The sequence below is a fragment of the Myotis lucifugus genome, unplaced genomic scaffold (genome assembly GCF_000147115.1).
Source record: "Myotis lucifugus unplaced genomic scaffold, Myoluc2.0 scaffold_224, whole genome shotgun sequence".
In the NCBI taxonomy this organism is placed as follows: domain Eukaryota; kingdom Metazoa; phylum Chordata; class Mammalia; order Chiroptera; family Vespertilionidae; genus Myotis; species Myotis lucifugus.
Genome location: NW_005871272.1, coordinates 975,158 through 997,138, shown reverse-complemented (window position 1 = coordinate 997,138; position 21,981 = coordinate 975,158). Strand labels below are relative to the sequence as shown.

Sequence of the window (21,981 nt, the reverse complement as noted above, 5' to 3'; positions counted from 1 at the left end):
TTCCTTTTACTTTAAAGCATCTCATAAACATTTTGCAAATTATAATTACCCTGAGATAGAGGCAAGGCAGATGCTAGTCTCTCCACTTTACTTTTGAAGAAGCAAAGATTAAATAATGTTCAGGATTGCCAGGAGAATATTGGGCCTGGTTCTAGGTACTCTGCTGGCCCCAAGGTTTTCCCATTACACTTACTTGGTTCTGATGGGCATTCTAGTCACCCACCTGCCATTTCAGCTGAGCCCTCTCATGAGACTCTCTATACAATATGAGACTGCACATGAATCATTACAATGACTTGGACCTAATAATAGTAAAACTGACCTAAAAGCAGAGGTTCCAGACCAACCAAAAACTATTGCCAAGTCACCCTGTAAAGCAACAGGAATCAGGAACACTGATGTCTAGTCCTGTCTCGTACTAACTAGCTGCATGACCTTGGGAAGGTTCCCTCAATGGGTCTGTTTCCTCATCTATAAACTGAGGACTGGATTAATAGTTCTTGAAGGAGACTCCCCGTCTCTCAATCTTTGTTATTTTAATCCTGTAAAGATACTGACCTGGGCCCTAGCTTGTTTGGCTCAGTGGATAGAGTGCCGGTTCAAGGATTGAAGGGTCCCGGGTTCGTTTGTGGTTAAGAGCACGAACCTTGTTTGCAGGCTCCAACCCTGGCCCTGGTCGGGGCACATGTGGGAGGCAACCAATCGATGTGTCTCTCTAACATCTATGTTTCTCTCTGTCACTACCCCTCCCATCCACTCTCTCTAAAAATCAATGGAAAAATATTCTTGGGTGAGGATTAACAAACAAACAAACAAACAAAAAGATACTGACTTGGTTAACATAATCCCATCAATAATATAAAGTGAGATTAATAAAAAACAACCACACACCCATGCTTTACACAGTTGTGCTCTTACAAAGGCATGCAAAATCAACTTATATTTTGCCATTAACAGGAGTAGCAACAGTAATGGCTATTGAATGCTAGGTATGTGCCAGGCATTCAATACCTGTGTGGGCTATGGCCACCTCATGGTCCTATCTTTTTACTTGATGAGCCCCTGATCTGTGGAATCCCTGACAACTGAAATGTCACTTTCACCTCAGCTCCTAGAGAGCAGTGTGGTTCGTAGTGAGTCCTCAATTAGTCTTACTAAATGAAGACATGGAGTCAGGCAGACGGAGCTTAGTCCTGACTCCATAATTTACTACCTGTCTGACTTGGGGCAAGTTACTTTAACCTCTGTGGCTTCCCATCTATAAAATAGGTATAAGCAGAGTGGTTGGGAGGGTTAATTATTTAACAATACCTGGCATACAGTAAGGGCTAAGATACATATAAATGGGTATTATTAATAAAATGTGCTAATATTATTTTACTATGTTGCACATTTATATTTTATGTGCTGTATGAAAAGGCCCTCCACATGGCAGAACACACTGGAGTAGTAACTTTAAATCACATTGTCTCTTAGGTGACCCAGTAAGTTCAGCAAAGCATTTCCTTTCAACTGGACTTGAAGCTTTAAGAAGTCTTTTTTTTTTTCCTGTTCCCTCTATAAAATTCTAAGCATTCCCCAAAATGCTCAATGAACAGTAACTGAATACCTTTTGGGGCTTTGGGTAAAAATTCACAGGCACTCTTCACTCAGGGTTACAAGGGAGTCAGACCCTGCCGCACAGGACAGATCTTCAGGAACATGAGAGGCTGCCAGCTCCGAAAAGGAAGTAGGCTGTCCAACGGCATACTAAGTGAGACAAGTGAGCCATCATGCTGTGAAAGTGGAAGGCGGTGAGGAGAGGCCTGCCTTGGGTGGCAATAGTTTCATTTTCTTATGTCCTTTGAAAATACCACCTTCCCTGAAGCAGGCCTTTTACAGACAGCTAGCTACTTTGTGAAAGGAGATGTGGTGAAGTCAAGGAAGTAACACATTTCAAAGAAGAAACAGAAGTACTGAGGATAATCCCTAGAAGGAAGAAAAATGAGGCCAAAAGGTGATAAACTCAAGTTACAGTTCACGACAGCTTTTCTGCCTGGCAATCTGGCAAAAGGTACTAACAGCCTTAGGCTTAAAACCTTTAACCCAATTCCACTTCAAGGCAGGTATTCTAAGTAAATAATTAAAGATAAAAGAAAAAAGGAGCTATGAGGATGTCCTACATCATGCCCTCCCCAAACTAAGCTAATTAAATTAGTAACACACAATGAATAATCTACAGACACTAAAAATGTGAGGGAGGTATATTTATTGGTGCAAAGATAGCCCAGCTTATATGAGCAAAATAAGACTGTACCAAAATAGAATATCCTATATAATAAAAGGCTAATATGCCAATAGACCAAATGGCAGAATAACTGAACAACCAGGCACTATGACGTGCACTGACCACTAGGGGGTGTGTGTGGAACATGGTGGATGTTGGCTGCTGCAGGATGGTGGAGCAGGTGAGTGGGGGCACCAGACCAAGCCAGGGCGCTGGTCACGGTCATCAGGGTGAATTTCTGCTGGTTACTGAAAATTCTTTGCTCCTGCGTGCCATGGTCCCGCCCGGCACTTGCACCTGCTGCCGGCACTGGCCCCACTTGCACCCTCTGCTGGCACTGGAGCCGCCACTCGCACCCACTGCCAGTGCTCGGCGCCAGTCCCGATCACTTGACACCATCAGTGGGTGTGAGCAGTAGTTGCCGGCCCTGATCACCTCTGAGAGCTTCTTAACCTCCCCCTGCTCCTGAGGGGCGATTGGGGCAGTAGCCGCTGCTCACACCTGCTGATGGTGCTGGCCCCACTCGCACCCATTCACTCCGGCCCCAATCACTCTGCACTGTCAGCGGGTGTGAGTGGGGCCGGTGCCGTCAGCGCATGGGAGTGGCAGAGGCGGGAGCGGGGCTGCGGGTAGACAGGGGACTGGGGCTGTGCCAGGAGAGGCCGGGCGGGGGTGCAGAGGATGGGCCGAGACCCGCCCCTGTGCCTACTGCAGCCTCACGGCCCACAGTTCCTTTCAAGGTGCACAAATTCGTGCACTGGGCCCCTAGTACAGTATAATACTGTTTTTCTTTTTTTGCGTTTTCTAATTCTCTATATTGATATCCATAATTCTGTATTTCCTACTTAGAGTATCAGTGATTATCCCTGGCTGGTGAGATCATGGGTGATATAGCTTTGTACTTTTCCTCAGTTTCCTAATTTTTCATTATTATTAGTAGTGCTAGCATAAAAGAAAATAAGTTCTTTAAAAACAAAAAATCATGCACCAAAAAAAAAAAAAATGGGTGGGCTATATGACCAAGGACAAATGTAAAAGACGGAACGAGTCCTATTACATTGTTTGCGGGTAGTTTTTATCGCGCGCTAACAGGTGGCGCGGGCCATTTTTGCTAATTTTTTGCGCAAATGGCAACGTTCAGTAAAATTACGATAACTTTAGTTGACGTATTTATACGTTACCCGCATTCTACCGCTAGTCTATAAAAAAACGTATTAATACGTGTCCCGCGCTCTACTACTTACAGTCAACATAAAACGTATAAATACGTTTCCCGCATACAATGTGCTATAAGTTTGGCTAAAGACAAGAATAAGTTACATGCTTTGAAAAATATTAAAATGTTTATAATTTATTTTTTAAGAAGAGGTTATTTCTAAGCAAGAATAAGTAAACACCTGCTGGTTGAAGCACAATGGTATCATGTTAATTGATGAAAAAAGAAAATATGACAACTTCCATTTGGCAAACATTCTCCAGCTGGAGAAAGGGTCTTCAAATGGGAACAGTCAGAGTAAATGTCCTATAAATGACTTCTGATGTGGCAGAGGAGCTCCCAATCACTTGGGTGATGTGCCTGAGTCTCTGGGACCCAGATGAACAACAGCCCAGAGTCCTAAAGTCAAGAACAGTATTGCAAAATTGGTGCCAAGATATGTGGGGAATCAGAGAGCAGGTAAGGAGGGAGAAAACTGGACAAGTACCAACATCTATTGTGTCAGAGGAGTCAGTTATAAAATCAAAATCTGCTGCCTGTTCCTAACTCTGCATCTATGTAGGGAATTACTAGCCCTTCTGAGCTTCAACTACCTAATTATGAAATGCAAATAATAATATATAACTCCCGGAGTGTTGGTGAGGAATTAGGCACTCAATCAATACACGGGTGCTGCATACATTTTATGGCTGGGCCTAGAAACTAGGGACCTGTATGTTAGACCTTACTTTAATCCTTAATTTAGCATTCACAATTTAAACTTTGAATTTTAGGCTAGTCAATAAGTTGCAGGTAAGAAATTCTGATGAGGCACCTGAAAGGAGACTGGGAAAAGACTGAAGGAATAACCCATTCAGAACCCGAGACTTCCAAAGAGCCACAACTTCTGGTTACCTAGGAAAAATTTCATTCCCTTTACTGAGGGAAGGATCCCCCTTGGGAAGAGTGACAACCAACAAAAAGCAGCAAGCTCTTTCATTTCTTATGCTGACTCATAGAATGAGCCCGTGACATGCACTGCAGGCCTGGAGTCTCCCTGGAACTTCTGGGACTTGTTTCAAGGCTGCAAGGAAGCCCTTGCAGAGTTCCAGGGTGGGAGGAATGAAAGTTAATGGTAATGGAGCTCAGCTGAGAAACCTAAACATCTGGAAGTGAGGCCTATTTTCAGTAGCTAGGGAGAGAAGAAAATAAAACCCACGGCCTGGCTCTAGTCAGCTATAGGAATACTCCCTGCTAAATACCATTCCTGCTAAAACTGTATGATAATCAACTGATGAGTTAGTTCACACATAAAAAAAAGGAAATAAACTAAGCAATACAAACTATCCAAGAGACTTGTAAATATTTTTTTTCATTTTTCTTTATCTTATTATTTTCTAATCAGCTGCAAACATCTTTTTATCTAGAGATTCACAGCACAGTGGTTTGCATTGTGGCTCCATCATCACCAATGTGACCTTGGGCAACTTATATAACCTCATGGCTCCTGTGTTTGAGTAGGTAATACACAAACTTACTATAAAATTCAAAAAGAATTTCCCTTCTCTTTCCCTGGCTCCCCAATAAGAGGTAATGCTTGGTTCTCCCATCTTTCCAGATATGAAGCATCATTTAAAATTAGGGAAAGCAACAGCATATCCAACCAACTGGTTATTATTTGTCATGACAAATGCTGTTAGGAAAAATTTTTAATAGCTTAAAGACTGTGTTGCTAAGTGAAAAAAACCCCTATAAAATTGTATTTAAAGTACAATTCTAATTCAGTATAAAAATGCATATTAAAAACATGAAAGAAATACATCTGACCATCAAAAGTGGCTGCTTCTGCATTGTGAGATTAAGGTTGATTTTCTTCCCCTGCATCTGTCAACCTAAAAAAAAAACTTTAAAGAAATTCTAAACCAGCCGTGGGCAAACTATGGCCCGCGGGCCGGATCCGGCCCGTTTGAAATGAATAAAACTAAAAAAAAAAAAAAAGACCGTACCCTTTTATGTAATGATGTTTACTTTGAATTTATATTAGTTCACACAAACACTCCATCCATGCTTTTGTTCCGGCCCTACGGTCCAGTTTAAGAACCCATTGTGGCCCTCGAGTCAAAAAGTTTGCCCACCCCTGTTCTAAACTGAACACTTATTTCATAACCAGGAAAAATTTACTCTATGTCATATTAAGTGCTCTTTTTCTTATTACTTAACTAGTGGCCCGGTGCACGAAATTCATGCACTGGAGGGGCGGGGGTGTGTGTGTTGGTCCCTCAGCCCGGCCTGCACCCTCTCCAATCTGGGACCCCTCAGGGGATGTCCAACTGCCGGCCTCATGGCCCCCAACTGCCCTCCCCTGCTGGCCTCATGGCCCACAACTACCCTCCCAGGCCCGTCTCCCGGAAGGTCTCCCAGTCTAATTAGCATATTACCCTTTTATTAGTATAGATACTGCTACCAATTTTGAAAACAGTGTCTGGCTGCAGAGTATAACTATATTAAAGGTTTTCATTCCCTCCATTTCCAAAATGGAACTGATTAAAGATACAAATTACAACTATAAAGTGAGAAAGACACTTTTTGTTTGTTTTAAACAAGCACTTCATGTCTTTCATCATCAAATGATTGTTCTTGGGAGACCCACACTTACTTTATTTTTTTTCCATACTTATTCTTAAAGTGAAAAATGTGCAAAATAACGCTATAAATTATTTTCAGAAGAGAATTTACACCCAGGCATTGAGGCTTCATTCCCATCACCTCAGGTAGGAAAGCTGGGAGTGAGGTGGGGTGGGCTGACAAGGTTCTGCTGGACTCTGGCACAGAGTGTTTTGAAAAGGCCCAAATCTCTCCTCTGTCCCTTGCACTGGGGAAGTGGACACATGTATTCAGTCCCCTGTGTCAAGAAACACTGTGTATGGTGACAAAGGACATTCCAGAGTTTCCTGCACAAGCTCAGAAGCTATTCTGCCTCTCCAAAGCCACCAAAGGGGCGATAATCTCAGTTTACCATCTCCAGTTCATCATCTGCTTCTTTTGAGCTATTCAAAGTTTACACCTGCCACTGGCACAAATGAGGAAGGGCTTCGGGTTTCAAAAATTTCTCCATTAAAATGGGAGCTAAGAAAAACAGAGGGCAGTGGTTGTGGCAAGGTCTACCCATGAATGTTGGTGTCCAAATATGGGGCACAGAGACAGGCAGGGCTTCCTTCACACCCACCAGAGGTTAGTCAGCTCCTGGACAATCCCAGCAGACAGAAACCTCAGGCAGCAGGGTTTTGTGATTTAAATCAAAGCGCTATTTGGAGGCTGTGAGTCTATATGCTTCTTTTACAGATGGATCAGGGCAGGGGAACTTACTGAGAGGTCAACAACTGTCTTGATGGCCTTTTCTTTCCTCTTTATGAAGTCATCATCCTGTACAACAAAAAACAGGGATTAAACAAATCTTGTGTGAAGACGGAAACTCAACTGGACTGCTCAGAAATCTGTCTTACAAACTGACTTCACATCATAACTTCACCTGAAGAAGTCTCAATTTTCTAACAAATTGAAATATATTATGTATGGGAAAAAGTTAGAGCCTCTGCAGGTCTTAAAACAGATTCCTATAGCTGGTAAGAAAAAGGGGAACCATAGGTGCAGACAAGTGGTCTCATTTCAAATCCTTATGAGCTCTGAAATCTCAGGCAAGTTACCTAATCTCTAAGCCTCAGTTTCTCCATCCGTAAAACGGGACAACATCGCCCATCTCAGGGAGCAGTTGAGAGGATTAAGGAGTAGAAGGTATGTGGTATGCTTGGACTAGAATATAGTAAGGATTACGATGGCTATCAGCTGTTGTTGAGATTATTATTAAACTGTTAATATAGGAATGTCCTACGCAGGTGGTCTCTCGAAAACATTTATATGGCTATACAAAAATATACTCGTGTTCTTGTAATTTAAGAAAAGTTCTTAAACAAAAGGACAAAATTGTAGGGCTTTATACTCAGCACCCCCTAAAAGAGACAGCTCAAATGAACCAGGAGGCCCCGTTTCAATGCTGACGCAGTGGAGGCAGAGATGGCACGCAGGAAGGGGCAGGCAGGCAGCCTGAGCTTACTGAGCTTCTTCCCAGGGAGGCTCTAAGTATGCACTCATGTCTCAGCAGACAAGAACAGTAAAAAACTGACCTCAGGGAGACTGTAGGTTTTCTGGAACTGGGATATAGAGTAGGAGCGGATGTAGTCACCCATCTCTTCTTTTGTTTCTATAGCTCGCTTCACCAGCCACTGGGGAAGAAAGTTAGAAATGTGAGTAAGGATGAAATCCTACCACGGTGAAGGTCAACTCAGAGATGGCACAACTCAGGAACCCAAATCACCATATTTTAATGGACCAGGTGATGAGAAACTATCAACGTGTACTGTCCTAAAAAACCCTTATGAGTGATGGAAATAAATGGAAACAAAGCCACCAACTAGGCGTCTGGATGCTAAGACCCAGTGGGACCTAGAGCAGAGTAGCTGTGCAGAAGCTTTAAAGCCTCACCTCAGATCCTCAGGACTCAGTTCCCCCCTCTGCATAAAGCAGAGGTGAAGTTGTGGGAGCACATGAAATCACAAGTACTAGAGTGCTCTGTAAGTAAGTACCTGAAGCATAACACAAACAGAGCTATTCCCCACAGCCAACTGGTTCTAGCAGATCTTAATGTAACTTTCTCCTGGGCTGCTTGCACCACAGACCAGAGAATAGGGAAGAACCACAGAGAATACCTAGTGTAACCCCTCATTTGACAGATAAAAAAAATCTCCCAGATATTCAGATTTGAGAATAGGGTGTACTGAGTAATAGCCCTAGGCTCTGGGTCAGTTTGGTACTCACAACATTTCTCTCTTACTCCACACATGATAAAGCAGTTGGTACTGGCTGCGTTTTACAGAACCTGAAGCTCTGAGGCCACGTAATTTGCCCACTGATCCATAGCTAGCAAGCCACAATGCTGTGAGTCACAACTGGGAGAGTCTTCCACACCAGAAGACTGGTCAGATGGATTTTATTATAAATGTTTCCCAGTTCTAATGAGCTGATAAGCAGAAGTAGCTGCTCTTCATTTTTCCCTACTTAAAACTCCAGTTAATTAAAACACACACATGCACACACCCACACCCCATAACCTGCGGAAGATCCAGGTGCTCTTAGGTAAGAATGCAAAGAGCAAAAAAGGGCCTTCTCTTCTCCTGCCCTGGCTCTTCATTCATTCCCTTTATTACTGAAGAACATTATGGAAGGGGATCCCATCTGTCAGAGAAAGCTTCCCTCTCCAGAGAAAGCTATTACATCTCAATAGCAGTTTTTGGATAATAGTTGAGTTTCCTCAAGAGCACAGCCAAATTTGGAAAATTTTGTTACCTAAGAAAGTAGACACATGGCATATAACATGCTGTTCCCACAGGGATAGAAAGAATGCTTGCTCACTGAGGGGGCCAGCTCAGGTAAAGGTCACATTTAGGAAGTAAATGTTTAAGAAGTTGCCCAGGATAGGGGTAGCTGCAAGTAACTATATGAGGAATATTCTTTTGTTGTTAATATCTTCCATTTATTTCCATTACTCCAAACAATGACCTCAGGTACTGACTAAAATCCAGAAGGAGGGCAGAAAGTCAGACAGCATTCAGAATTACTCTAGCCCAGCGGTTCTCAATCTGTGGGTCGAGACCCTTTCACAGGGGTCGCCTAAGACCATCGGAAAACACGTATATAATTACATATTGTTTTTGTGATTAATCACTATGCTTTAATTATGTTCAATTTGTAACAATGAAATTGGGGGTCACCACAACATGAGGAACTGTATTAAAGGGTCGCGGCATAGGAAGGTTGAGAACCACTGCCTAGCCTCTTACCCAAACCCCATGCAACACCATGGCCCAGGATAACTAAGGAGGCTGACTCTTCCTCAACTCAATTTTGCTCTGCTTTCCTTCAGATGGGGAGAGCCAGTTTCCAGCCTTTCATACTTGTTTCTTATTCAGATTTACCTCTATTAATCAGATCTATACTGGAGTTATTACGTGGCTGGATCCTGGAGAGTGTGATCACATAAGGAGAGTAAAGCCTGTTGAGTCACTGATTCCTTGAGAGAAATGACTGCTCTGTTTTGGAGTTCCCAGTATGAAGGGTTATAGAGGGAACTTCTTAGACGACCAAGCTCTGCCACGGATCCCAACCATTTGAAAAAAAATATTTACCCTCACAGGATTTACATGTCCTCATGGGAGAAAAAGATGTGACCTAGAACTAACAGTGGCTGGAAGTTTGATGGTTTTCCTCTTGGCTAGCATTCAGAATGCATTACTGTAGCTTCGCTATGTGAACGTGGGTAGTGAGCCTCTAACACATGGACAATTAATTCAATGGTTCCCAATCGATGGTCTATGACTGTTCTTTCATTGGTCACCAGCAAAACAGGAAAAAACTATAGGCATGTGGTGAGTTTTTCATAATGCTAAAGGTATTAAATTTGAAGACTTGCCCTTAGTCTGAGATTGGGGCTAAATGATATTTCTTTTAGGAAAAGACGATGAAAGTAAGGCAGCTGTTAGTTTAAAAAGCATCCTTGCCTGCCCTAGTGGGTTTTGCTCAGTGGACAGAGTGTTGGCCTGTGGACTGAAGGGTCCCAGGTTCGATTCTGGTCAAGGGCATGTACCTCGGTTGCAGGCTCCACACCGGCCTGGCCCCAGGCCCTGGTTGGGCCTGTGGAGGCAACCAATCACGTGTTCCTCTCACATCGATGTTTCTCTCTGCCTTTCCCTCTCTCTAGAAATCAATGAAAAAATATCCTCGGGTGAGGATTAAAAAAAAAGAAAAAAGCATACTTACCTTGCAAAATACAGGTGCACTGTCAGTCAACCTCCATTTTTGCTTTTAAATTTTACAGGTCCATGAAATTAAGAAATCTAATAATCATTAGCCTAGGCTCTCATATTAAGACAGAAAGCTCTCCAGCATTCTACTCACAAAACAGAACCGTTCATTCAGACACTCAAATGCCCAAACTAGAGAAGAGCACTTCCCTTTCATCCCTTTTCACATCTGGACTAGATTTTTTGCCCTCAAAGTTCCAACAGAGGGTTGAGTAGGTCTAATCACTAGAGATCCAGGCTTCTGGGGGTGGGAAAGGCAACAACTTCACAGAGTAATAGTGTTTCGGGACCAATCAACACAGGGTCCCTACTTTGTTTTCACAAAAAGAATTAGGTACCCTTTACTTGAATCAGAGAGACAAAAGTCTACCAAAGATACAAATCAAATTTTGAGTAAAAGTCTTAGGCTCAAATTTACAAATTTCATGGTATGTGATTTGAAGTCTAATGCAGGGAAGATTCCCAGTAACAGTAATAACAACAGAAACAACTATATAATACTTATTTAAAGCACTTACTAAATGGGCCAGTCCTTCAGGCAAGTGCTTTACACAAAATAACATAATTCTCATCCTATCAGGTAGGTACTATTATTATTTCTATTTAACAGAAGTTAAGTCTTTGCCTAAGGTCACACATCAGAGCCAAGATTTGAACCCAGGAAGTCTCCAGAGTCCATGCACCTACACTATATAATCTTGACACAGACTTAGAAGACGTTTCTAGCCAACGCTGCATGGCCTTCTCCTTGCCGGCTGCATGAATGGAGAGTGGGAAAGGACAAGGCTTGGAGACAGAGCCTTTAGACTGGAACCTTTGCTGTGCTACTCTGCCTGTAGGCAAATCAATTACCCTTTCTGAGTCTCACTGTCCTCAAATGTTAGACTGAGATTATAACAGAAGCTTCAAAGGCTCTATTAGGATCAGATGCAAAGCAGTGTTCACAGCACAGGCAACAAAGGTGAGTGAGTCCCTTTGCTCCTCCTCTTTCCAAGCGCCTGGAGGGGAGGCACACAAGAACTGCAGAGAATACTGGGAGCTGGACAGCGCGAAGCACTTAATCACAGGGTCCTGGGGAAAAACTGAGGTGGTCATAAGCCTCCCGACAGACATTTAGTCATCAAACAGCACTGAATGCCTACAAAGCGCCAGAAGTCCATGAGGTGCTAGAAGCACAACAGTGAGCAAGACAGACACGGTGCCTGCCCTCATGAAGCTTACAGTTGGATGGAGAGACAGATAAATAATCACACACTTGAATATACATGGTACAAACTACAGTAAGGGTTATTCCTGTGAAGAAAGGGAATGTGGCCATATGAATGGATATGGCAGGAACCTGCTCTAGATTATTGGGTAAGGAGAAGCTTTCTTGAGGAGGCTTGGTAGAACTGAGGTCTGAACAAGTAAGAATTAAACAGAAAAGAGAAGAGCTTTCCAACTTGGGGGAAAGGCCCGTGACAGGGGGAAGCATAATAACTATGAGAAAATCTGAAAGTCAGAGGAACCGAAAAAGAAAGAACAAAGGAAAGCAAGGAATGAGGCTGGACTGGTTGGAAGCAAGCAGAGCATGGGGGCTGTGGAGTCTTATCTTTACCAAAAGGACAATGAAAAGCAACTAATGGGGACATTCAGAGATCAGGTGACTGTGAAACTAGGGGAGGAGGAGTACCAGCGACCTTCTGAGGATGACATCAGGAAACATCATCATGTTTTGCTGCCACCAAATCCACACCACACCCGTTAGATCCAGGATCTAGGCCAGGCAGCCCAGGAGTTAGACCCGTTACAGGAATTCAACGTTCAGAGGACAAGAAACCACACCAAGACTCTCACCTGAACAACGGGAAATATGTGAATAAAATCCATCCCCTGGATCTGGTGAGGCTCCAGCTGGTGTGGACACTTCATTCTTGGCAGAACAGAGACAATTTTTTCTGATAGAGCTCTATTTGGAATAAACAACAAGCAAAGAGTGAGAACACACTAAGTGGCTCTTAAGACATCTCTCAAGTCTGGGCAGCATCCCAGAAAAATCTGAGGCTTCTCAATGCCAGACCATGACCAAGTTTCTCCTGACTGACTGCAAAATTAGGAAAAATAGGCACAATTTAGATGTGTGCATATAAGGCCACAACACTGCCTTCATCCTTTATTCTAAGATTGTGTGCTTCCTACTTTTTTATATTAAAATATTCTGATTCTTTATGAAATCATGGTGATGTTTGAGGTAGTAATTATTTTTTAACATTTTTACATGATAAAGTAAAAAGTTATCAGTAGCCTATGTTCTTTTACATTTCATTTTACTGACCTACTTTTTCCAAAAGTCTGGGAAACACCGGTTACACATTTAAAAAATTGTTGTAAATATCAGTCAGGCCACGTGTCCAGAACAAGATGAAACACGGTGCCACAAGCTCAAGAAAAAGTTGGGAGTTCTCTACTCTGGTACAAAAGTATTTTTAAAATAAAAAGTCACCTTTAATGTTTTGATACTCTAAAATCAATGGTAGATTTGAGAGAAGCATGCATCCTCACTCTTCTTTTTCCAGAGAGAAATTTCCGACTGCTCCTGAGGGACACTGATCTCTCTCTAACACCTTACCTCAGTTTTCCTCCTAAGAGGCTCTGGAATAGGAGGGGAGGAATCAGGCTCCCAGGTCTAAAGCATTCTTGTCTCAGTCAGGAGGGAAACCTCCACCTGCTGGACAGGTTTTCCAGTTCAAACAGGGCCTGGTTGGGACAGTTTTCTGGTAGGAGTGATAGAGGGACTTGTGTACAAGTCCATTTTACCACAGATTTAAGCCTCCTTCTCTAATCAGATGATATTTGATCTCCAACAATCTTTGTCTATCTTAATTGAATCAGAGGAGTGAATAAAGGTTATTTAGTGGTTCTGCTAAACCCCAAAGCCATGGCACACAGATAAGGAAGCTTGAGAAACAGTTACAAGGTATGGGCCAGAAGGGGCCATATGGAGAAACGCGGGCTTTTGGCTCAGACTACATGGATAATTTAGGTTATATCCCCACTTAAGAACCTTAAAAAAATCTTAGCCAGATATAGCAAATATTGTGGCATTGTCTACAAGTATAGGACTATTTGCTAATGGACGAATGCCCTGGTGAATGAGGTCACCAGGTCTTACCAGTTGCTTCAAATTCAGTGATTTTGGGTCCACCAGAAGTGTTCCCGGTTCAAATAAATCTTGTACAACTTTATCTTCCTGCAGTTCCATAATCCTTTACAGGAGACAGACATTCTTAAGACCAAAATCTAACTCAGGCCTGGGTGAGAGCAATTATTGTCTTACCTATGTTCCCTTAGTATGTTTCATCTCCTCAGTCTTGGTAGGAACTAAGTAATCTAGGGACAAAAACTAAATGGCTTCCCAGGGAATGGTCCCTGGAGAACACACTACAAAAACATTTATATACAGAAAGTAGCTGTACAAGGTGGGATCAAGGTTAAAACTGCAGAGGGAAACAGCCACATCCCAGCTCCACTGATATGTAATAATGCCAAGTGCAATGTTAAGAGAAAAATATTAAGACTGATAATCTATTGTACACATGCACAGAAGGTAAGGAATATTCACCTCCCAGAATGGAATCATACAGGAGGTGTGATTTATCCAAAAGGTCTGAGATATGAAAGAAAATTGTCACATGGCCCAGCCACTCCTGTAGCCCCTCCTTTCTGAGCAGCTTATGGGTCACATGCTTCTTTCTGCCATCAGATATGTGCCCTGCCCCAGTGGGGCAGCCCATGGTCCAGCCGTTCCTGGGGCTCAAACTGAATAATTTAGTAGAGAAATATTAACAAACCTATTTGGCAACATCTAAGGCTCTCTCTCTGAGAAATTTTATTTTCATCTCCATAAGACTCCTATACCTTGAAACCTGAGAGGGGAAGAAATGGGTGCTAAATTGACCCTGCTCCCAAACTCCAAGCTTAGCAAATGAAAATGATTACCAACCCTGGCTCTGTCTCCTTGTCCAGGCAGGTTTTAACTATTTATACATGTGGGGGGCCACCTTTCTTGAGTTATCTTTTGGTTCAGTAGGAGGAAAGCTCCCTCTAGTGGTATAGATTTATGCGTTTGCATAAGGTTATTGATTGCCCTACAACCAGTCAGTAACTTAAAAATGAGGCTGGGACTCCCAACAACAACCAGTGTGGGGCATGCAGGAGGCAACTGATCAATGATTCTCTCACATCATTGATGTTTCTATCTATTTCTCCCTCTCTCTTTCTCTCTGAAATCAATAAAAATATATTTAAAAAAAAGACAAGAGATAACAAGTGCTGGCAGGATGTGGAGAAAAAGGAAACTTTGTGTACTGTTGGTGCAACTAGCCACTATGGAAAAACAGCATGGAGGTTCCTCAAAAAATTAAAATTAGATCTATCATATGATCCAGAAATTTCATTTCTGGGTATATATTAGAAAGAAAATCACTATCTCGAAGAGATATGTGAATCCCCATATTCACTGCAGCATTATTTGCAATAGCCAAGACATAGGAATAACCTAAGTGTCCATCAACAGATGAATAAATGTAGCATATACATACAATGGAATGTTACTAAGCCATAAAAAAGAAGGAAATCCTGCTATTTGCAACACCATGGATAGCCTTGAGGGCACTTTGCTAAATGAAATAAGTCAAAGAAAGGCAAATACTATGTGGACTTTCTTAATTGAACTCATAGAAAGAGAGAATAGATTGGTGGTTAGCAGAGGTGGAGGTGGATGAAATGGGTAAAGTTGGTCAAAAGGTACAAAGTTCCATTATAAGATAAATAAGTTCTGGGGATGTAATGTATAGCATGCCATTTTATCAACACTACACTGTATATCTGAAAGTTGCTAAGAGAGTAGATCTTAAAAGTTCTTATCTTGAGGAGAAAAAATTTATACCTATGTGAGATGATGGATGCTAACTTGTAGTGGTAATTATTTTACAGTGTATATAAACTCAAAGCATTATGTTGTATACCTTAAGCTATAAATGTGATGCGTCAATTATATCTCAATAAAACTGGAAAAAAGTTTTTAAAAAGTGTTAGAAATAGCCTGAACACTGAAATGACTCTTATATGCTACCTGTGTGACCTTGGTTTATTTCATTCCCAGTTTTGTAATCTATAACTGCGATATTACCTGTTGTAATGAAAACTAAAATAAGTACAATGTCTAACACAACTTCTGGCACATAGTAGGCACTCAAAAGTTACTCTCTTCTCCTTTTTTTTGGCTCTTCCATGGCAAACCCTAACAACTTACATTTTTTGACCTATTGTAGAGTTTTCTTGAAAGAGCAAATCAACATCTACATCAAAGTTGCAAGTGGTAATGCACCAAGTCATTCCTCCTACCACCTGCAAGACAAAGAAAATATGTGTTTCTTCTTTCTAGCTTGGGGAGAGGGGAAGAAGTCAAAGGTAGTCAACATATAAATATATTTTACAGACTCAATAAACATAAAAATTATGTATTGTTAGAGAGAGTGTATATGTCCTGACTTCATCAACTACAATTCATCTAAGCTAGCACTGCTGGATAAAACTTTCTGCAGTGATAGCAAGGTTCTGTACCTGCACTGTCCAATACAGCAGCTGTTAGCCACATGTGGTTACTGAGCACTTGAAATGTGGCTAGTGTGACTGAGAAAGTGACTTTTATTACTAAATGGACATAGACTTGCTTTATACTGAAGGAGGCAGACATTAATTCTTAGGTGAGAGAAGTCTTAAACCAGTTTTGAGTAGTGCTAGATTCCAGAGAGATTATCTGTTTAATAGACCAGACACGAGTAGCAAAACTGACATTTTGTGGCTCATTACTTTATTTTCATACCTCTAATTTTTTTCACCTACCTAAAGGAGATGTGAATTCCTGCTCTACTTTTCCCATAGGATTTCTCTGAGATGCAAATGAGACTAAGGCTAAAAATCCATTTTGAAATTGAAAAAAAAAAATAGCAATCTTACTTCTGGCTGTGCTTAGACCCACGTGAGATGCCTAATAACATACAGATTCCAGGCCCCAGCCCAGACCTAAATGACCAGAATTTCAATGGATGAGGCCTAGACATCTGTATGCTGAAACAATGCACAGTGATTCTGTTATGCGCAGCCAGCACTGTGGCCCACTGGAGCACTCAACACCTTTTTCCACCAGGAAGCTTTCCTGGCCTGTCCTGTCTGATGTGGACGCTTCATGTCTGTATACAGTTCACTGCAGTAGTACTTACTGCATTGTGCCACTTATTCTGTGCATGTTGGTATACTTGTCTCTTTTCCCTATGCTATAGAAGTCGAGGCCTTTGAGTACTGGGTGTCTGTCTTACCTCTGTGCCCTCAACACCCAGTACTATGCCTTGTGCATAGTAATTGTTCAAGATTCTGCTGAATTAAACTTCACCCCATAGTGACTTCTCCCTCCTCCAAACTAAGCATTTACCATCCACCCACAGGAAATCTGACAATTGTCTGTGAACACACTGATTTGGGATGGCTCCTTATTAAGTCAGATTATTTTATTTTATGTAAGTTTTATTTTCCCACCCAAACTGTAAATTCCTTGAAATGAACTATTTCTTTTGCTTATTTGCATTTCCAAATTTCATGCATAGAAAAGGAATTCAAAGTGTGTCTACTGATATGTTATTATTTTCTTTTAATAAGAAACACTTCCATAACAAATCTGAATAAGGGAGAAATGGAAACACAGACATGGAGAAAGGAAAAATACAATCTCTTCCTCCTTTCCATAGTTAACCATGCCATCCTGACAAAAAAATGGCCTAATAGTTAGAAAGATGTCTTCTTACCTTATCAAAAGGTGACAAGCCTTTAATTCTTGCCCTGAAATACCCAGCTGCAACCAAGAGCTCCAGAATTTCAGTTAACTTGACATTTTGTTCTTCATCTTCTCTTGTTTCTACCTAAAACAAAAGGTGAAAAGCTGTAAAAGCTACCTTGAATAGAGAAACACCAGATATAGCTCCTCATGCCACAACATTGTCAGGTGAATTGGCTATATCATTGCAGTCATGAAGGAGCATGGCCCACAGAGCTGCCAGAGTTTCACAGAAGAGACTCCCCAGGTTTCTCTTCTAATCATCACAGGTGAGGGCAGAAGACACAGGTAGCATAGCCTACTTACTAGGTGCTGAAGGAATCCAGAGAAAGGAAGGTTAAGGCATGTTACCTCCCTGTTCTCTAAGACATGGTGTACTTGACAGGCTTCTCAACTAGATTATAAATCCCTTACAGAGGAACAAGGTGTTTTTGTGTTTTTTTAACTTCATACTCATTTTGATCCATATTATTTTAAAGAGGGCAAGAACAAAGAATTCAAATATGTATGCCTCTCCACACTTCTCTTTTTGATCTCTAAGACAAACATAAAGAAGGCTTTCAACTCAGAAATATTAAAGGGTGATTACTGCCATATATCAGGATTGCCTTACAAACAATAAATTCACCTAATATAATAAAAAATTGTTAAATTTACAGGGTGGGGCAAACGTAGGTTTACAGTTGTTGGTATAGAAAAGAATACAATCCTATATAATAAAAGGCTAATATGCAAATTGACTGAACCGCAGAATGATTGGTCGCCATGATGCACACCGACCACCAGGGGGCAGATGCTCAATGCAGGAGCTGCCCCCTGGTGATCAGTGCACTCCCACAAGGGGAGCGCCGCTCAGCCGGCTCACAGCTGGCAAGTGCAGCAGCGATGGCAGGAGCCTCTCCTGCCTCCGCTGCAGGCAGGCTGTAAAGAGTGAGGAGTCCTGGACTGCCAGAGCCCCGGACTGCGAGAGGGATTTCTGATTGCCGGCTTAGGCCCGATCCCCAGGCAGACATCCCCTGAGGGGTCCTGGACTATGAGAGGGCACAGGCTGGGCTGAGGGATCCCCCTCCTCCAGTGCATGAATGCTGTGCACCAGGCCTCTAGTAATTAATAAATAATAATACAAGAATAAACTCTGTGTTTCGTGTACTCACAACTGTAAACTTACTTTTGCCCCCACCCTGTATATCCTGTCTTCACTGCCAGGTGTTTATTTACAAGTTAAATTTATCAAAATATTTTAGTACTTTTGCCCCCATTTACTTTAATGAACTGTGCCCCTTTCCTCTCTTGTGTCACTGCCGGGGGGAAAAAAAGCCAAAAGTAAGGTGGTGTCTCTATAAACCACCACCAAGGTATTCTGGTTCAAATCTTTGTACCCACCACTTGGGACTATTCTTTTACTCAACAATGCCTGTTAAATCTTCCTCTACTAAGCATCTCACATTAATCCTCCCTTCCCTTTTGTTTATACTTCATGCCAGGACTATTGCAACTGCCTCTCAATCTTTCTTCTCTGGTAATTTGTCTTGTTCATTCATTCCTAAATCACAGCTTTCACATCATTACCTCTTGAGCTCACCCCCCAGCCCTCATCATTAATGCATCATACACTGTCTATAAGATAAACTCCAAATGTCTTAGTTTGGCATCCAGATTTTTGGCTGCAACCTATCTTTTCATCTTCATCCTTCACCTCCCCCCACAACAATCCTGACATGGTTATGGCCAACCTCCTTCTCTCAATATTCTCTGATCACAGACAAATCATCAGCAAATTCTAGCTCCTATTTGATGTCAAAGCCGGCAAATACAGCCTGAAATGCCCATTTCTCTGCATTTATATTTTATTTGTAATCTGTCATTCACACAATTAAGTAACAGCCTCTTTTGAGTGACATGCCTGGTGTTAATGAACATGCCTATCTTTCCAAATAGACTATTATATTAGCAGTTTCAGGAAAGGAAATAATATTCACCCATGTTTACTCCTCTGTTCTGAAACAGCATTCTGGCTTCAAAAACACTTTTTATAGAATGACATGCGCAATCATTACATACAGTGCATGACCTAAGCCATTCATGTATGAGCAAAATGTTTTAATAGTCATGACACTGATGATGGAAAGTCAAGTTTATTTTGAAGTACAAACTGCCAAGAGAGGGAGTATACTTATTAACATATGCGTATAGTTGAACAAGGAATTATTAAAGTGACTGTTAATCCCTTGAAATGGGGGTGGAGGTGACAACTATGCACTAGTACTCATTTAACTTAACTCTCAAATGACCCTGGTCCAGCCTATCCAAGATTTTGAAGATTAGCATTCACCAGCTATTAGTGGACATGTATAAATAAGGTAATATTTATTATTCACACCTCCTCTTCCTTGGCAACAGATCTGTGATGGGTGAAACACAGCTATAAGTGGAGAAACTCCAATAGAAGAGAAGGTAAAGAGCAGTTATGGTACATAAAGGTAGAGTAGGGGGGAAATGGGATGATACATACAAGAATTTTCTTCAAACTCCTGGGATGTAAGACAGGTAGCCTTCGTTTGTTCAGTCATCATTTATCATAAAAACACTTCTAAGAGGAGGACAGAACATCATGGGAGGATCATCCCTGCTTCACTGCTACCTAAGGAGCACCCCATGGAAGATGCATAGTCCATGCTTCCCAGCCACTCACCCCCAGAACAGAGGAGTGTACTTTTGCAATATAACCTGCGAAATAACTTTTTGGCACAAGACACTGAATGGATAATGCCAATAAGACTTCAAATTCATTTCAGAGATTAACACGAAACAGAAAAGAGCATGAAAGAATGCCCTCTGAAGCCATAAAAAGCCACCAGATTGGTTAATACATCCAATTGTTAAAAAAAACACAAAACAAAACTAAACTAAAATTCTGGTACAGATGAATGACTGTGAGCTCCTAAACCAGGCACCTTAAATTTCCAATTGCCTTGTATTGTCGTTCATGTAAGCTGGAGGGCAGGGCCAAGTCCAGCTATCGGCATATCCTCCATACCATAAACGGTTTAAAAAAACGGATGTTAGTGAATTAATAGGACTAGTAACAGCTTAATCGCACAGAGTATATGCACTAGTAGTTGAACTAAATGGTAATAACTTGATTTTATAGTCACCCTGCCCGCCTCCTAATTGCCAAGAACTGTCCTAGTCTCTTGGAAAAGTGACAAATAAGACATAGCAGTTAGAGCAGGGTTAAACAAAGTTTATTTTAGAAAAATCCCCACATTGGGACATTGAATCAGAATTTAAGATAGAACCAGGGAGATAAGACAGGAGCCTACAGCCCAAGGCCAGGCAAAAACTTGATGACATCCTGGAATAAAGAAGTGGCAAAAAAAGAAGCGTCAAATAAAATATCACAGTACAGAGCCCGATATTCACAATTCCTGGCTCCATCAAAGCTACTCACGCGTAAGGTTTTCCCTGACGCAAGGGCTCTGACATTAATTACACTTGTTAGGATTTCCTACGGTAACAACAAAACGGACTTGCACCCTGGGAACTCCCACTGACGGCCAAGTCCATCCCTTCATCGCTATATGCCCAGCTTGTATGCGCGAGGAGTGGGTCCCTGTGACACGGAAGGACCTGGGGGTTGGGGGACAGAGAAGCAAGAAGGGGGGCAGCCGCAAGCGAAGGAACCGCTACCGCTTGTGTCCAGACATCAGTCCCCTGCCCACGGCTCTTCACAACCTTAGGAGGGACAGGGGGCGGCGTGGGCTCCATTTCTCCCGAGAACGTGACCAACTAGCTTTCGAGTAAACCCACTGCGAGAGAAGGCAGATGTGAGCCACCTGCTAAGTGAGATTTGCACCCCGAGGGAAATGCACTTCCCCTTCACCCCAGCCAACGTGGAAATCCGGAAACCACTGGTCATCCTGCCCTCGAACCCAGTGGGCGCTCAGTGCCAACCCCTCCGGAGGGAAAGGCACCGTTACCGCCCGGAGACGCGGCTCGGTTCCCGCGGAGCCGGGTCCCCGCCACACGGTCCCCGCCACACAGCTGACCCCGCCGGACACGACCTCCTGCGGGACGGCCCCCAAATGTCTCCGCGCGGGGTGACCGCGGGGGGCAACCCCCAGACACCAGGCGGGTGGGCTGGCCTCCCGGCCCCCGCGGGCCCCGCCAGGGGGCGGCAGGCCCCAGGAGGTCACCGCCCTTTGCACAACCCGAGCCCGGACCGTCCCAAAGCGCATCTCGTGACTCATGGCGCAGCAGCCCCGGCCTCCGGGCGAGCCCCGCGGCGTCGAGGGTCCGGAAACTGCCCCGAGCGGGAGAGGCGGGGCCCGCCCCCGCCGGAGGGCCCGGTGGCGCCCCACAGACGGGCCGGGGCTCCCGGCGGGGCGCACCTGAGGGAGGGGGCGGGGCGCCCGGCGCGGCCTGGCCCTCCCTCGGGCACCCGACGTGTCAGGAAGAGGGGCTCCTCACCTCCGGGAGACCCTGGCCCTCCGGCCCCCTGGGCAGCCCCATCCTCCGGCTGGACGGACGTGCGGAGGCACCGAAGCCGCGGAGCGGCCGGAGGAGGCTGTCCCCCGCCGCGAAGCCGCTACCGGGGTGGAGTGCACAGCGGCCACTTCCTCCGCCGCCGCCGCCGCTGCCGCCGCGGGTCGGGAGCGCCTTGGCGGTGAGCATGCGCGCTGGGCGGGAACGCGGCGCGCCGAGCCTGCGCCTGCGCGAGGCGGCCCGGAGGAGG

At 43.3% G+C, this 21,981-nt stretch overlaps 1 protein-coding gene across 4 annotated transcripts in view; it reads right to left on the bottom strand.

Moving 5' to 3' along the window:
* Positions 1–21,887, bottom strand: part of CCDC93 (coiled-coil domain containing 93) — a 78,879-nt gene extending 56,992 nt beyond the window's left edge. For 3 of the 4 annotated variants that reach the window (XM_006098227.3, XM_014463869.2, XM_023761979.1), the window contains exons 1-6: positions 21,717–21,887; positions 17,218–17,331; positions 15,669–15,763; positions 12,212–12,323; positions 7,643–7,741; positions 6,828–6,884 (exon numbers count right to left, since the gene is read on the bottom strand). In XM_006098227.3, coding sequence (XP_006098289.1) covers positions 6,828–6,884; positions 7,643–7,741; positions 12,212–12,323; positions 15,669–15,763; positions 17,218–17,331; positions 21,717–21,758 — 519 coding nt within the window. In that variant the 5' untranslated portion in view covers positions 21,759–21,887. The remainder of the gene's footprint in view (positions 1–6,827; positions 6,885–7,642; positions 7,742–12,211; positions 12,324–15,668; positions 15,764–17,217; positions 17,332–21,716) is intronic. The other variant, XM_023761981.1, reaches the window with a different exon arrangement.
* Positions 21,888–21,981: the final 94 nt, after the last annotated feature.